Source organism: Taeniopygia guttata, chromosome 9 (assembly GCF_048771995.1).
Source record: "Taeniopygia guttata chromosome 9, bTaeGut7.mat, whole genome shotgun sequence".
Lineage (NCBI taxonomy): Eukaryota > Metazoa > Chordata > Aves > Passeriformes > Estrildidae > Taeniopygia > Taeniopygia guttata.
The window spans coordinates 26,057,876-26,075,188 of NC_133034.1; the positions used below are offsets into that span (position 1 = coordinate 26,057,876).

Sequence of the window (17,313 nt, forward strand, 5' to 3'; positions counted from 1 at the left end):
TTTTTTTCTTAACCTATACATAAAGATGTATATTAAAAAAATGCTTCTTAAGCTTTTAACAGCTGCTCTGAGTTGTCACCATTTAAGGAACACCTCAGATTATAGGCTTCATAATGGCAAATGAAGTTCCAATATTTGAGTTGCAACCTAAGCAGCACTGTGATTCTTCTGAATAATGATGTTTAGAGTATAGTGTTGTTTTGAGTACATGCAGATTAGAGCAGAAAACTGCTTGATGTATCAAGTGATGCTATTGCAAGGAATAAAAAGGGATCTCTGCTTTTCTGCAAAAGCTGCCTACACTGTAATTGCAAAGGAAATAGTGGCAAATAATGACATAAAGGTCATTTTATTGAAAATAAGCTGCATAGAATTTAGTATAGATGTCATACCTTTCCTGAGGCTGTGGTAAACACTTGATCATAGCGTGAGTTACAGAGGCTACAACAGAATTATTTTCACAGGTTATCTTTTTTCACTAGCTGTATTTGTCAACCCAAAACATGCTGGTTTTCATCTTATTCAGCATCTCTCCTTATCTTATTGCATTAACATAACAAAACATACATGCTAAACCAAATTTTCAGGCAGGTAATAAGTATCATACTTTTCTACTTTCTTGGTTCTCTCCAACTAAGCTTAAAAAGAAGTAATGTGCCTATTCTCCAGAATACAGACAAGGGGAGGAAAATTTAGACTGTTTGGCTTAAAAGGATTATTTACTATTTTCCATATTTGTTCGATAAAGTACACTTTTGTCATAACAGACTGTAACTAGTAATCCCTTCTGCTTTCACACAACTTCAAATTTATCTGTTAAAAAAACAAACAAAAAACCTAAACAAACAAAAAACACAGCAAAAGAAAAACCCATATAGGAAAGGGCTAGTTACAATATGGAGTTCAGACACTATGTTCTTTCAAGTAGCTACAAGCTACTTTGGTTTGGACCTCACCTATTAGCATTTTTTCTACATGGTGAACAACTAAGTCATAGAGCAATTAAGTAGTGAAAACAAGACAGACCAACCCATATACTCATGTCTTCTGCTTTACCAGCAAATGGTGAGAGCTTGTTGATGGTTTATTTTATCTCTAGGCTCAAGGTTTAGCACCATCACTAGATTCCAGCCAAAATCCTCCTTTACTAGGAAATAAGGAAGTAATATTTACTCAGTGTTTCTGCATTCATATAAGGTACAGCTGTCAAAAAACACTAGTTTTTTCTGTTTAGACTTTTGATTAAAGGATAGAAAACCTTAGTACAGATGACAGCCAATCTGTCTGTCACCAGCATGCTTTATTTTTACTGCTTTTCCATATCTCTTGGAGTACATGTAGCCCCAGTGTGGCAAAAAAAGCACTTTTACTGTCTTTATACATGGAAAGAGTAGTTTTCCTTACCAGGGTAGGTACAGTTACTTAAGCAGCTATGTAATCTTTCTTTGCCAAAGTAGTATCACACTTGTTTTTATGACCAAGTTCAGTGTATAAGGCTTACATTAGGGATGGTATTTCTTTAGTCATTTGAAAGAAGGATGACTTCTTCCCAAACTTCAAGTTACTAATGTAAACAGCTTCAGCAGGTACTTCCTCATGTGCCCTGTCCTATATGCATGGCAAGTTAATACAGAGATTGGCCCTAAACAGCTCCCTGGCGAATGACTAAGTACTTCTAAATAATTACAAACTAAAAAATGGACATTTGCTAATGAGAGCTTGAGTAGCATCAGCAAAGCTTAAGGGATATTTATACCCATTGAATGTTTTAGTTAGACTGCTTTGGAGCTCCTTTTTTTAATTGCTCAAGAGTTTAAGGGAAGACAGAAATGCATGACAACTTTTTATTTTTGTATCAAGTGCAACATTGCAAGGAACAGATAAAACTCAGTTTACTAGTCCCATAGTATACAGAACCGAAAAACGCATTTTGCCATGCTGCAGGCACTGTGCGTAAGAACCTGGTCAAAATTTCAGTGCAATTGTGACTGGAAGAGCAAAGCAGTGCTATTACTGTTACAACTGTATGTATCCCAGTGTCATTAATACATTTATGGTAAAGCAGAATGGCTACCACTCCAGTGTATGAGCAATCCCATGAATTAGATTTTACATCTAAAACAGCAAGCAAAGGAATCAAAGCTAATCACCTAATGAGGTGAGGTAACAAACCCAGTTTAAAGAATATGTTGAGCCAATTGATCAAAACAGAAGAAACTTTAAGCTGAAAATACCTGGTTTTATCTAGTAGGGAGAATTGGAAATGGGGCAGTAATAGGTGGCCCAAGGATTTTGCTTCCTAGCTTTTGCTCAGTCTTCATCTGTAGCACTGCAGAGGTCTTCAGCCAAGAAGTTTTTCCTCAAGCTACTAGCAAGTGTAACTGACCACCATCTATACCTTTCTAGCTGTTAGTTCTGGAACAAGTCCTTGCATCACCACTGTTTGAGACAGGCACTTCTACTGAAGGTAAGTATCAAGTTTCTTCTTGATGTTGTCAAAGGAATCCACTCCCATATAGTCAGCTTGGCCCTGTTCCCACCTTTCCTTGCGTTCTTCTGAAGATTCAGTTGGTAATAGTGGTGATACTGATACGTGGGACACTGCCTCTGTAACTTCTGCCTAAAAGGAAAAGTAGAGTAAAAACACAGAAATACTTTTACAGCTAAGGCGACTAACAGGCCATAGAATGGGACAACAACGTTGATATTATCATGCACAGTAACAAGCACAGCCAATGGGTAGTGATTGTGCAGCTTTCCTAGCAAAGTAACAAAGCAGAGTTACAGAAGTTAGCAAGGGAAAAAACAAAAAAAAAAGGTAAAATTTAAGTTCTTCATACCTCTCTACAGAAGCCACAAGAGAAAGCCAGAGTATTGACCAAGCCCGATAGCTGCAAATAGTTTGTTAGAAAGATGCAAGATTACCAAGAGAAGCACATCTGAAGAGGAGAGTAACTTTGGTCTTAGAAAGGCTGAGAACTTAAACTGATCCATGTACTAAGCTAAGACTAAGAAGTCTGCAGTCAGATGCAGGCTTCTAAACTCTGTTAATGAGAACTAGCGTTAGAAGCATTACTTTGGTTATCCTAGGCTTGCCTAAATGTGATTCACCATGCAAGATCTATATGTACATATTTGCATGCTGAACTGGTGTTCTTGCACTTGAGAACCTTATTGGCTGCAACACACTAAGACTTAGACCCTTCTCTGTATAAATTAAAGAAGTTACTACAGTATAAGACCTGGTGCTACATTAACTATGTACATAGTTTGTTTTAGGCAAGCATACAGCCATGTCCAAGACCTGTCTAGCATGCTTCTCTTTTGTAGTATTATTTATTCCAAGCTTAAAAGGACAAAACTAAAATACCCCACATCCCACAAACTAAACCACACCCATGCTTTGAGATGGACAAAGGGAAGAGAAATTGATGCAATGGTAAGTAACCTGTCATCCATACTTAGGTATGGATGTACAAGATTATTAGAGCACGTACCATATTTACCCCTGTAGTAATTTCTTTAACAATTCCATGCTGTTCTAGTAATGGTAAAACATCAGATATGTAGGTATCCCACCACATATTGAGGAATTCTGGGTGAACTATTTTAGGGTCATCCATGTTGCCCTTTATGCGTTTTGTTCTGGAGTCATATGTATAGTTCCATGGCTTTGTGCTTCCCAGGAAATGCACCACCTTAGTATTTGCACCAAACCTGTTGGGCAGAAAAATTTTACAGGTCAGTATGTACATGTGTCTAGAAAACAAGTTTTGACGGGTAGACATAACATTTTTTAACCTGTTATTACTGTCTTTTTTCCAGAAACCAGAAATATGAATGTATTTAGGAGACTAAATGCTAAATTATCAAACTGCCAATGCCTATTGGGACTGAAAGCATTGCAATACAATGGAAAAAATGCAAACTGAATTCTACATTGCACTAGTCAGAATACAGCCAAAACCTAATGGTCTGGGCTGCTTAAATACTTACAGACAACTCAAGTCTTTAGGGTGATGTCCATAGCTCAGGGGATAACAGTCTCAAGTAGCCGTTGCAATCGGAACTGGTTTTAAAAGTGGAAAAGATCCTACTCCAAAGGCAGCAAGCCAGAGAGTTAGGCATGACAACTATTATGTAGAGAACGGTCAGTGTTAAGAGTTACCCTTTCAGTTTATAGCCCTGTAGAAATGGATCATTGGATGGCCCTGCTGCAAGGAGACCACGTCCCTGCAAAATAATAACTTCGTATAACCAAGGCATTTCAGAAGACTCCCAATCTCCATGCAGCAGGGTCTTGCTAGACAACCCTTACTTCCTAAATAACCTTAGGGCAGCCATACATGGGGTTTGTGAATGGGTTGTTTTTGTTTCTTTTTGAAACCATTTAAACTCTATTTTCAATATGGACTTCTAGCTTTGTCCCAGCTATTATCAGTATGTTCTTCTGTATTAAAAGTAAAGATGAGATGTTCCTCTTCTCAAGTACAGAAATTAACACTGAAAGAGGCAACATTCATGTAATTTTCCTACAGTTCCAGAGCTGGGTTTTAGCTTGATTCAGTTTTGTGAACAAGCAATAGTAGTCTGCTAACAGTGACTATCTCACCTAGTTCAGTTTGTATCACATTAGGCTTTCTTGTCAACACAATATGACTGAAATGGAGAGTAACATCAAGTAGCATGCCTAATGCTTTATTAAGCAGCTGCTGGTCATTTTAACCAGGACTCAGGTGTTAAAGAGTTTTGTATATGGAGACAATACGGGTGTGTTTCAAAAGCCATAGAATATTCAAACCAAGTATGCATTTGGATGGGGCTGTAGGTTTCATACTATTTTAAGGTCCTCGACTACATTTCAAAGTTCATGTTCAATGTTTTCAATACAATTGATCTTATTGCAGAATGAAGACTTATGTGTGCGTGAAAGGCCTAGTATTTGCTTTAATTGCATGAAAAAAAGTGTCTTCAAGAAGTCTGTTACTGGGATTTAACTTTAAACCCCAAAAGTCAAGATTTAGCATAAGGGGACTACCTTAGTTTTATTAGCTGTCAGTACTAAATACCCTGAGTTTTCTTCATCTTAGGCCACTGCTGTTCTGAGAAAACTTATTGTTCAAAAATCAAGGGAAGTTAAGCTAGAGAATAGAATGCATAAGAAGTATCGTATGACATTTATTGCAAATGGAGAAGTGTACCCTTGGTATCCTATCCACTCACAGTCAGAACAACAGATGCCAAGCTTCTACAATGTTTTCAGCATCTGCTTTCTAGATACTTTCTGGACCTGCAATACTTTATTTTGGCATTTAAGCTCAACTGTTAGGAAGCTTTATGTCCACATTGGCCTCAGCAACTAATCTGTCTTTCCACATCTCCCAGAAAAGTCCTTCATCAATGTTTTGAAGTTAGAGAGCATTTGTCATGAATTGGCATTTTCCTTTGGAAAAAGGATTACTGAGACTGCTGTGAAATCTAGTCTCGCTGTACAAAGCTGCAAAAAACTTAGCTATTGCTGTCAGTAGGCTTGAATTTGACTATATTCTAACTGTTGATTATCAGGAGTGTAGCTGCTGATCTAACCAAGGTTGTTCCACCTATTGAGCAGGGGATGTTACTTACAAGGGCCGCACTTCCAGCATTCTATTTTTGAAGGTCTGATGAATTCAGTTAAGCAACTGATTCAATCAATTAAAGATAATTTTTGTCAGGAGCACCCAGATCCAATTAGTGTTCTGTGGCAACAAAGCAATTTGTAAAATTAAGGTCACATGACTAACAGCCAGCCATGGAAAAAGGGCATACTTCACAATAGATGTTAGTTTATCGAATGCTATCCAGCTACTTAGTCATTCTGAGGCTTGCATATATTTCTTTAAATAAGTGTTCCACTTTTAGCATGACAAGATTCCAAATAGTATTCTGATCACAAGACATAGTTTGATCTTGAGCCAGCAAGCCCTGCTTATGCCAGCTGCTGCTTTAGACACTAGTAACCTGATGTCATTCAGAGATCAGATTGTTTTTATACACTTGGCACTTTCCCTCTTCCCTGCCTCTAACTTCTGTAGCTCATAATAGATAAAGAGTTTCTGTGTAACACTTCAGTTTCCCTTCTTCCCCCACCCCCACCCCCTTTCTCCTGGATTGTTATAACACTTTCAACAACCCTGCCTCTCACATACAGTTTACTCACATGCCACATTAATGCTGCTAGCGAGGGAGGATACAGGCTTTGTCATAGAGAAAACATGCAATGATATGTGGTTGGCAGTATTCTTTGTTCATCTTGCTGTTACTTAAGGAACTGACAGAGGTCTAGAAAAGACTGTTAGGAGAGAATTCTAGCTTGATACAGATTTTTGTTCACCACACTTATTTGAATGGTATAGGTTGATTAGATGAAACTGTAAGTACTGGTTGTTAAATACCCTAAGTAAGTGGCGTGAAGAAAGGGCAAGTTATCTAAGTGGGAAGGATACCACCAGTGGCATGCTGAAGGTCAGCTCCAGTTGATTAAAGAGTCAACTGCCATTGGTTAGAACTGTACTAGACTGTATCCTATACTGGAGGAGTGGTTTTTCCTTTTGCAAGTGACCTGTCAAATGTGCTTACTCAACTTCAGCATTATCACCAGGGATGAGTGGTTTAAGCTGCAGATACAGCTGTATTTGAGTTTCATAAATTTAATTTTTTTTTTTTAAGAGAAGAAATTATGATATTTTGAGTGGCAGGAACAGTCTACTTTTAGAAAACCTGTGTAAGCTCATGCCCGTTCATTCTGTACAAGAAATTAGTTTGTGTAAGCTCTGAAGGTCTTCTTGAAGTTTTCAACTTACGCTTTAAATGCTGGAAGGTAGGAATATACAGAAGTGCTGCTCAAATTATAAATAAACGGTAGATGTTTGCTCATGTCTGTTGTTGCCCAGCTGCTGAAGAACGTGTTTAATAACCCCTGATCTGCACCTAAAAGAGAAAGCATTAATAGGCTATGAGCATCAGACCACTGTTCGAGGATCTTTTTCAGTAACTTTACTAAGTAAGAGTTGGTAATGCAGTTATCATGTTCTGTAAACGTCTAGCACAGAGCACTCCAGTTCTATTTGTGAACAGCCCTGCAAACCTTGCAGCCTTTGAATATTCCAAAACTGCAGAGAATTAAATAGTATATATGGGGTTACTTTTGTTAAAAGATAGGAAGCTACTCACAAACTCTGCCATTCAGTTTCTTTTACAGCTTACATTCAATCTGTATAAGGCAGCAAAAATACCCCAACAATAAAACAGCACAACCGAGCACTGCGCAGCTGTAGCTCAGAAGATCAAATGGCAACAATTAGTTTTATTACTTATGCTTACAGATGCATGACCAACATTATCTCACTGACAGAGTTAGGGTATTAGTGGCCTGTTAGACCTGCAGTCCCAGATGCATCTACCTCCACAGTGATCTGATAAGAACAGCACATGTAGTCTTGGTGACGATTCTGGTAAAACTCCATCAAATTCCTTACCAGACAACAGGTGTTCCTAATTCTGTACTAAAAAGCTCCTGACTAACCACTAAATGAAGATAACAATCTGTGTTCAGAGGGGTCATGTCTTAGTTTGCAAGAGGTTGTTACAAGGTTAAGTGAATCCGAAGTTGTTTAGTATCTCAGTAGTAGATTAGCTAAAAAAAAAAAAAATATAGCCTTCAGGCCAGAGCAAACTAGTTTATAAGCAGCAACTGAGAAGTAAAAACCTATTTATCTGTATCCATTCATTCTTTATCACAGTGAGTACAATTAGTCTTTAAATGGTAATAATTCCTCTTATCAAGGAGATTGAAGGGAGTCCTCTGACTTTCACTTGCTGTATTCTTTCACCTATCACTGCATTCACAAGTAGCATTACTAGGGGGTAGGTAAATGGATAGCTTAGTTAGCAAACAATGTTTCATTTTAATCTTCCATTTTCTTAAGCATTCAGTTTCTGCTGACTCAGAAGAAGGTTTTTAGTGGCCTATTATTCGATTTAGGGCAGTATTAATATTTTTATACCATCAGTGCTGTTTGAGCAGAATTTGCTTTTTGCAGCTGAAGTATCTAAGACACTAGGCACAAACTCAGATGTACAGACAGTACACTGACAAATATAAATTCTAGGTATCCTGTTACAGCTGTCAGCATACATGCAGATTGCAGAGCGAGAAACAGCCCAGAAACTCAGTCCAGCAATTTCAAACTTCTGACTTGTCTCTCAATTCATAAAGGAAGGAAAGCACTTTTCAAAAAATTGTAACCATCATAAGAGAGCTGAAGGGGAAGCAAGTGTATTTAACTTACTCTACAGGACTTTCTCTTGCTTAGATTGTTTTACATGCTTGGCTTTTTTTCAGATTGAATGCATTTGTGCCAAAGCAGACAATGAAAGCAGCATCTAGCTGCCTAATTCAGACTTCAACAGGATTATTGTTACATAAACAGGACCTCAGACATAAGGCAGTACTTATATTCACTACGTATTTACAGATACATATCAAGGTACAATACAGCAAGACTGTAAAAGGAACTATTTTGGATCCCAGGCTAAAGAGCCAGAGGATTGTCTAAGCAATAGCAACATTCTTAAGGTAGTGGTACTACCAGATTTCTTCTAAAGCCAAATTTTTCCACTACATTCAGATTGTATCTAGAGTAGCTGCATGATACGTTCTTTATTATTTAGAAAGGTGAAGTTTAGACAAACAGAGCAGATGTCTACATAAGTAGCCATCATTCTGCCATTTCTGGACAACAGCACTACGTAGGAGGCAGTTGTCTGCTGTTACATGCAAGAAATATTCTGGAAGATCTTCTATTCCCTAGTTACTCCTACTACGGACAAGGTACTTGCAGCTTGACTTCAACTATGCATAGTTTGGTAGGTTGTTCAGTTTGCACCCCTGTGTCCCATTGAAAGCAGCAACCTTCACAGGTTTCTATTACTAAGTTTCCTAGGCCCTTTTATTACTCTCTAGGTCAATTTAATTTTCAATTCCCTTTCTCCCTACCAAAGTTCCTGAGCTCGGCAGTAGCTTATGCAGATAGTCTAGGTCTCTATGGTGTCATTACTCAGATCAGTGCTGCTATTTAATAAAAACTAAGTAGATTTTGAAGCTGAAGTATGAATTACAGTTCTAAAAATTTGATAACTAAAAAATTAGCCCACTATTTTTGCTGCTAAGTGCTGAAACAATTGCTTTGCATTTAGGACAGAGGAAGTTTCACCATTGCATGGCTTTAGCATTCAAGTCAGAAAGCATATTGTAAAAACAGTTATATTCAATTGGGGGTTTTTTGATTGGTTGCTTTTGGAGGGGGTGGGGTTTTTTTGGGGGCTGAGTAGGAGGGAGTGTTTGGTTGGTTTTTGGGGGGATTGTTTGTTTGTTTTAATGCAACAATTCAGAATTATGCTATAGATTTTGCCATAGCTGGTGATCAATTTGTACCTTTGACCTTTATTACATGGCGGTACTCATTTTCACAGGGTAGCAATTACCATGCAACTGTGACCAATGATCTTTAGAAGGCCACACACAAGAGCCCCTACAGCAACAAGGATTATTCTGCAGACTAGGAGTGACATCTGAATATTTTACTTTTCACAAAGTACTGAGAGGTAACTCAACAGGCTAGCTCATTATCTTTTATCTGAGAGTTTCATTTTATGGTCTTATTTACATCATTTTTTTAATTGTTTTCAAGTTAGACTTTGTACCACAGTAGTTAGATAATGAAGTTAAGTGACAGGAGACAGTGATACTCAGAAGCCTTAACTGTAGCTGTCTCCAAAGGCTTTTACTGCAACAGTAATAGATTTAGTAGACTTGCAGGACAGCACAATTTGGCTTCTCAAGCTCAAACCTGGTACAGTGGCGGATCCCAGGTAACCTATAGCAGGAAGCAGCCAAGGCTACTACATGCACTTGATACTGAGAAAGAGACATTCAGCACCCTATAATGACTGGAAGCCATCCCATAGCCTATGAAGAGATAGCTGTACCTTCAAATGTTTGATTCTCTGAAGCTGTGTTCAAGTTGACAGTACTATTTTTTCCTATAACAGCTTGAGCTAGTACAGAACACCCAAGCCTTGAGTGTTAGGAATGTCTGAAGCCTAATAGTGGAGTTTCATTTCTTGTTATATGATTCTACACTGTTAGTCTGGAAGCCAAACTCAGTTTTTATTTCATTAAGTCTGAAAAAAGTAGTTTTACTACATATTGTAATGACAGCCTCTATTTCTGAGGATATATTTTTGCATAGTTACATTGAAAATTCTGTCATACAGAGTCCCCAAGAGATGTATGTAGTTACTGACCCATCCCAAGTACTGTCACCATTTTGGTCTAACTTACACTGAAATACAAATTAATACATACCATCAAAGCTGCCTTTCTCTGTGGCAAACTGTAACAGCTGACTGTATGTTTCAATGGAAGGTCGGTAAACAAAAACTCCTGAATTAAAACAGTCGGGCCAGCCTGGATCTGGTGCTGCAGATAGCTCTTCTCTCTCAAAAAGCTCATCTATATTTGACAAAACCTAATTGTAAAGGAGTTTAAAAAATGCTTTTAGGTTAGGAATTGTGGTATCATGTTTTCATGGATTTTGGCATCAACACTAAGACATGAAAGGAAGTCCTTGTATCAATGTTCATCTTACAGAAGATAATACTTTACAGAAATAGTCCCCACAGACTTCATAACAGTTATATAGTTTAAAAGGCACACATATTCTTACTGTTACTAGTCCATCTAGTAAAAGGCTTCTATTACCCCTACTCCTAAAAAAAGACCCACAGAAAGAAATCCAACAACCCTGATTGAGAGATACCATGAGACCCAGCCACTTACCATTGTGTCTGCATCCATGAAAACACACTTTGAAAACTGTGTCAGCTCCCAGCAGTGAAGCTTTGTTAGTGTGATGCCCAACTCAGGTCTTTTCATTAACGCCAAGTGTGCTGAATCCCCACTATCCAAGACATTTACCAATATAACTTCATCAAAGACTTTTTCCAGCACTTTCCTGGGGAAGAGTCAATGGGCAAGATTTAGTTCTAGCATTACTCCAACAGCAGACCACATGACAGATTCCATAAAGAGGAGTGGAGTAACAGGGAACCTGGCAACATTTCTTGTTGAAAAGAAGTAAGAGTTGACTGTATATTTTGGAACGCACAAATACACCTGTCTATTATAAAGTCTGTAACGTGCACATTTTGGGGAACAAAGAAATCTCTTGGGGTTTTTTTTTCTTCCACAGAGTATTAGTTGGCATTGCTATCAAGTCCAGTAAGTCATACACTAAGCTTTTTTTTTTCATCCAGACTCTGACTTCTGGTAATTTAATGGCCTACTCTGAGCAGACAAGAAATGGGAATATGTTAGACTAGCTTGAGCAGGACAGTAGCTGAATCTGAAACAGCTGAGACACAATTTCATGCAATACTTACACTGTTCTGGATTTGTGACATCTGAGACATCTGACTAAACCTAGTTGCTAAAACTTTCTTTATCCCATAAAGTCTTTCCAAGACTGACTTAGTCATGGCTGTGGGTACCAAATGTTTTGAACCAGTATCATATTCGCTAAAGAGTGACAAACTTTCAGGCAATGTAGTGAAATTTTATGACAGATATCCAACCTTTGCTTTACCATCAACAGAGCATTACCATTAGTTCAAGAGATTAAGGTGTTCATGCTGCTTAAAAATGGAAGCATCGGTAAAGTCTTACTGGTTTACAGCATATCTTGAATGCTCAGCAATTGCCAGGGCTTGTAAATGAGTTTTGGAACTCTGCCTTGCAAGGCAGGCTGTATACTGACAGTTGGTCCATTGGTGGGTCAGCACTTCTGAACTTCAGGCATACTTTCTTAGTGGAGACAGGGTGAGAAACACAAGTTCCAATTACACCATTAGGCACATAGGTATCACTGGTCTAAGCGCATAGTACTAGGTGGCTTTTACTAGCACATAGGTACATTTAGGGTTCATCTTGGAAGAGCACACTCACCTAGTAAGCTGAAATGGATGTTGTTATATGCAACATTTTAATAGTGATACAACCGTTTAGCTGCCAGGAGAATCCAGGGAAAGTCACTGCATTTTTTTAATTGAGTCACCTCTCTATTTTGGCTATATATTGGTAACTCTTTTCAGAATTACTTCCCCATGCAGAGAATCTTGACCTATCATCTGTAGTTCCCGGAGTTATCAACTGTTTCATTGTCTTTTTTTTTTTTTTTACCCTCTTACATGTGGAAAGAATCCAGTCCATTCCATAGTGACACTATTCTAAGGAGGCTGTAGGAAGCAGTTGCCTCTTAATTTCATTTGATGTACTGTAGTGACCTTGTTAGATGCCTCTGTTCAGCTGCTGATTTGACATACTTGGTGCTACTTCAGTTCTGCTTGCTTCTCCCATGATAAAATTCGAAGTGTCTGCTAGATTTCAATAGAGCTTGTGTTATATTATGTCAATTTGGAATACTTCTGCAAAACAAATACCAATTCCCTGCTCCCACCTCCACATGCATATACATAGCACTAACAAATGCACAGGCAATTTCACATTGTTGGACAATTCTAAGTAGGACTACAAAAGATCAAAGATCCAGCAGAAGTATCAGTATCAAGTCATTGTTTAGAGCTCTAACTGCAGACTATTTGTTTAAGTCATGGTAGGGAAGAAAAGAAACCGCACTAAAACATAAACAGTTTCATGTTTGAAGAACTTACAGAACTCCAGATAGTACAGATAAATTGAGTTCTGCTGAAATTTAGCTGTTTAGCTACCAGAGTTTTGAAAGGTTACTATCAAAGAAGTCAACTTCCATTTTTCAACCTGCACATCAGCAGGTACTGTTGCAGTCTGAAGCACGTAAGGGACCTTACCTCATAAGATCTGAGACCTGAGGAGTTATGAGTGCAGTCAGCTTCCTTGTTGTTCTATACTGTTGTAAGGATGAACCAAGTACCAGTGCTCCTTTCACATAGGAGTCATTTGTGGCTAGAGTCACAAAGGACTGGTCTGGAAGAAATCAACGTGGTCAAGTTAGCACAATCTGCTACTTTAGTCTGAGACAGATACATTAGAAACCTCATATTGTTAGGTAATCTTGCTGTGAGACCTCTAAGATGTGCTCTTGAATTCTGTGTAGAGGGCCTTCCTACGTGACTCAATGAAGCAGATTGCTTGCATAGCTATATTTGCTATTGGTAACTTGACACATAGCAAAATGCAGTAAAATGACCCACAAAATCAAGACTGCCGAAAGAGAACATCAGTTCAAATTTGCCCACAGGTTAAAAACGTCATGCCAAACACAGAGACAACCCTAAATTCTAAAGAGCTCTACTTAGGCCACTAATACACTATTATGCAAAATGTGTTTGGAGTCTGTGGGCTTGCTTTGGGCCTGAAGTTAGTAGGGCTTTGTAGAGTTTCTCTAGGTTCAGCTCCCAACCCTGAAGATAAAGCAGCGTAAAACTTGCAATTCATTTTCACATTAAAGCAAGCATTGAATTGTATCTTAGACAACAGTTTTAAGTTTTGCTAGCTCAGGATTTTGCAGATGAGCTGTTCTGCAACCCATGACTGCCGCTCAGCCACAAGAACACAAGATTTAAATGGCTAGTAGCTAGTAATACAAAAAGCAATTTAGCACTTGCAGGAATAATTTTTACTCTTTGAGCAAAAAGAGGTACTATAATCTTCTGCTCCAGCTGTATCTTAAATATAGCTTAAGACAGATTGGTTTGCCCTATAGTACTTATTGAAGCCATATTATACAAGCTTTGGATTATTTCATGTTGTTTTAAACTGCCAGAGGGGGACTCACAAAAGCAAACAAGAAACTTATAAAAGTTCTTCAGTTCATTGTTAACTATTTTAATGTAGATCTCCTTTCAAAGATATATCACTTTACTAAGCATGCTCTTTTCTACCAATCCATTTTTCACTCTATCAACAAAACAGTTTCTTCCTAGGAATTTCAAGAGTCAATTTTAGCAACTTTGATTTCTTTTCTTTACAGAAGGTGTTAACTAGGTTAGATCAGAGTGAGAATTCTGGGCACTTAAAGCCTTACTATCAAACCTAGCAGTAAGATTAAAATACTGACTCCTTTCAGAAAAATTGTTATTTGGCACAACTCCTAAGCTCACGAGTCATCATCAATATCTTTTTAACTTAATAATCCCCTAACAGCTGACAACAGACAATCATGTACCATTGCCTATAAGCGCTGCAAACCTGGTCTACAAGATCTATAGACCAGCTACAAAACCTTCTATTTTGATTAGCAGCAAAACCAACTAGTCCCAAGGGATTTAGATTATAGTGGTCAATCACAAAGATCAAAAAAGCTTCTATAATGCCAGGAATAAAGATATTTTGTTTCAATTTACTTTTAGCTGCCTGTTTGTACTGCTTCATATTCAGCAAATCTGCAGAACAACTTTACCTTTCTTTGAAAGGGCAAGTGTGTAACATTTTAAGTTGTACAAACATCCTCCTAATAGGACAGGGTTTTTCACTACGTAATTTGCATGTTACTCCTCAATACATGGAAGTCTGCCACTATGCTCTCAGACAGCTCACTAAAAATCCAGTGTAGTCAAAGTGGGATTGTGCCCAGTATTTATCTGAATGTTGTTTTTTTTTAACCCTAGCAGTGTAGCACTAATTCTTAAAGTGACCTTGCCACTGAAAGCAGATCTTTTCTTCACTGACCCGTTAGCAGATATACTTATACTCTGTCTCATCTTGAAACTGAGTATTCACACACACAAAGGTGTTTAGGGAAATAAAGTCAATTTAATGATGGAATAAGGGCTAAGAACCCCCCTACTACATCCCAACTCTAGGAGGAAACTTTACAACTGCTTGACAGGAGGTGACTATTGCCAACCTGGAGACCATCTAAGTCAGCATAACTTTCCAAAGTTTTCAATAAACTATGTTTTAGTCTATATCTAAAGTTTATATTATATTTATTCTATACCATCCTGTTTGTGTTCTGCATCATCTAGATATCATATCTAAGTGTTCTAGTCTATGTAATTCATAAGTACACGAGTGCCTGCTACAATTTGGGCAAGACCAGTTGGTGCTTACTATGGAAGTTGTATCTGCAAAAGACTAGTCCATTCTACCTAAACATCAAGTATTTCAGCTGTGTGGGTCTCCCTTCTCATCCTTTTCCCCTTCTCTGTAAACACTTTCTTCACAGAATCTTGTGTTTATGCAGCAGCCATTGTTAGGCCTGAAACATAATAAACTCTTGGTGACAGTATGTCCTCAAAACCACACAGAATGAGAGGCAGTTACACAGCTTCCTAATTGATTTACCCAGACAAAACCATGCTACTTCAGAAAACTCTTTGGCTGCCCAGTTCATAGGCTATAATATCTCTTTGCAAGAGTTTTTGTGATAGCCCTTACACACCCACAAGCACCCTGGAAGTCTGATCTTTCATTTGATGGCATGCAGGAGGTTACTGTAGTGCTTGCCCCAGATCATTTAAAAAATTCCCCTGGAAGATTTTTCGTAGGCCTAGCCAGAGTTCACAGGTGCTTTCCTTTTCTTCTAGTCTCTGAGTTAGGTGCTAGTATATCTGATTTTTTTTTTTTTTGAGTACAGGATTCCTAGAGAGACAGGAGCATCTTATCAAGACATGCATCGCAGGGCAGATTTCCTGCAGGCTTCCAGACCTGAAAATGAAACCCACTCTGCTGACAACTTCAGGTGAATATCAGGGGGGGGGGGGGGGGGGGGGGGGAACATACACACACCCACAAAAAAAACAACAACAAAAAACAAACAAACAAAACCACCAAAAAACCCACGGAATAAAGAAGTGACACGTACGTGGAGAGCCGAAAGGACCTACTCACTGCAAAGTACCAAAGTTACAGAAATCACAAGCTCTCTCCGACGTTCCAGGACAAAGCTGAGTTTTCCCCTGTGAGCCGCTGTAGCCCTACAGTGGCCTCTCTGGCCCATCCTGCTCCCCGCCACGCCGGCGACATCCCTCCCGTTAGGGAACGGAGCCTGGGGCAGAGCATCGGGCTAGGCGCGGAAAGAGCCAACACCGCACGCGTCCTCTCGACCCGCACAGTGGTGGCCGGCGGGACGGCTCCGAACCCCCGCGAGCAGCAGCCCCCGCCCGCAGCAGCCGGAGCCGCCGGGACGGCTGCCCAAGAACAGGCGCGGTCGCTGCGATCCCGCGGCCGGGCCCCGCGGCGCTGGCGCAGGGCGGCGCGGGCCGGCGGGCGCACACTGACCTGCCATGGTGCCGAACACAGGTCGATGCGGGAGACGCGACGGCCACTGCTGGAGCCGCGCTGAGGCCTCCCCTTATATCGGGCGGGGCCAGCAGCGGCTCGTGCGCGGCGGCGGAGGAGGCCCCGCCCCGAGGAATCCCCGCGGCGCCGCGGGCGGAGCCCCCGCCATGGCCTCCTGTGGCGGCCGCACGTCACCCACCTCCTTCTGTGGCCTACACCGCGCCCTTCCCCGCCGGGAGGCCTGAAGCCGACGCCCGCTCGTCCCTCTGCCTCTCGGGTAAAGCGGAGCTTGAAGATGCTTCAAAATGCTCCGCTGCGCGAAAAGAGGGCAGGACCGTGTCAGGGTGGCTTAGGCTGGGAGCGGCGGTGGTACACAGGAGGAGCGTTGCTCCTGTGGCCGCTAAACCCTGCGGGAAGAAGGACTAAAACCACTGGGAAGAGCCTGGCTCCGTCCTCCTGGGACTCTCCCTGCAGGTGTTAGTACAGGTGGATGACTCTTCTCCAAGGCTAAACGGTCCCAGCTTCCTCAGCTTTTCCTTGTAGGAGAGATGCTTTTTTGTCCCTTCATCATTCTTGTGGCCTTTTGTTGCCCTGTCTCCAGTGTGTTCATGTCTTCTATACTGGGGAGCCCAGAACTCAGCATAGCCCTGCAGGTGTGGCCTCAGCAGTGCTGAGCAGAGGGCAGGGATTCCCTCCCTCAACCTGTCTCCTGCAACCTAGGATACCACTCACCTTTTCAGCAAGGGCACATTTTTGGCTCATGTTTAATTTTTTGTCCCCCAAGATGTCCAGATCCTTTCCTGTGATCCGTTACCTTCCTCAAGACTAATGAAATATAAATGCTTTTTGATCACAATAAACTGAGGGAAGTCTGTTAGGAAGGGGATTTCTTTCCAACTTGAAATGGCAAATGAGCCATGAACGGATTTAAAAATTTTTAAAAAACTCAAATGCAAATTCATGAACAAAGAACACTCCAACTCCTCATTTCT

General features: G+C 40.0%; 1 protein-coding gene across 6 annotated transcripts; it reads right to left on the reverse strand.

Annotated features, from left to right (window-relative positions):
- Nucleotides 1–1,830: 1,830 nt before the first annotated feature.
- Nucleotides 1,831–16,917, reverse strand: GYG1 (glycogenin 1). Of its 6 annotated transcripts, none has more exons than XM_072933364.1 (9): nt 16,521–16,917; nt 12,928–13,063; nt 12,289–12,474; nt 10,883–11,057; nt 10,409–10,571; nt 6,843–6,969; nt 3,498–3,717; nt 2,841–2,891; nt 1,831–2,620 (listed from the first exon to the last, which is right to left on the reverse strand). In XM_072933364.1, coding segments are annotated over exons 3-9 (900 nt in total). In that variant the 5' UTR covers nt 12,291–12,474; nt 12,928–13,063; nt 16,521–16,917; the 3' UTR covers nt 1,831–2,458. The 6 variants fall into 6 exon arrangements, with proteins under 6 accessions (XP_072789465.1, XP_072789464.1, XP_072789463.1 ...); XM_072933363.1 differs by having other exon boundaries at nt 12,289–12,477; XM_072933362.1 differs by lacking the exon at nt 12,289–12,474 and having other exon boundaries at nt 16,521–16,916.
- Between the last annotated feature and the right edge of the window lie 396 nt (nt 16,918–17,313).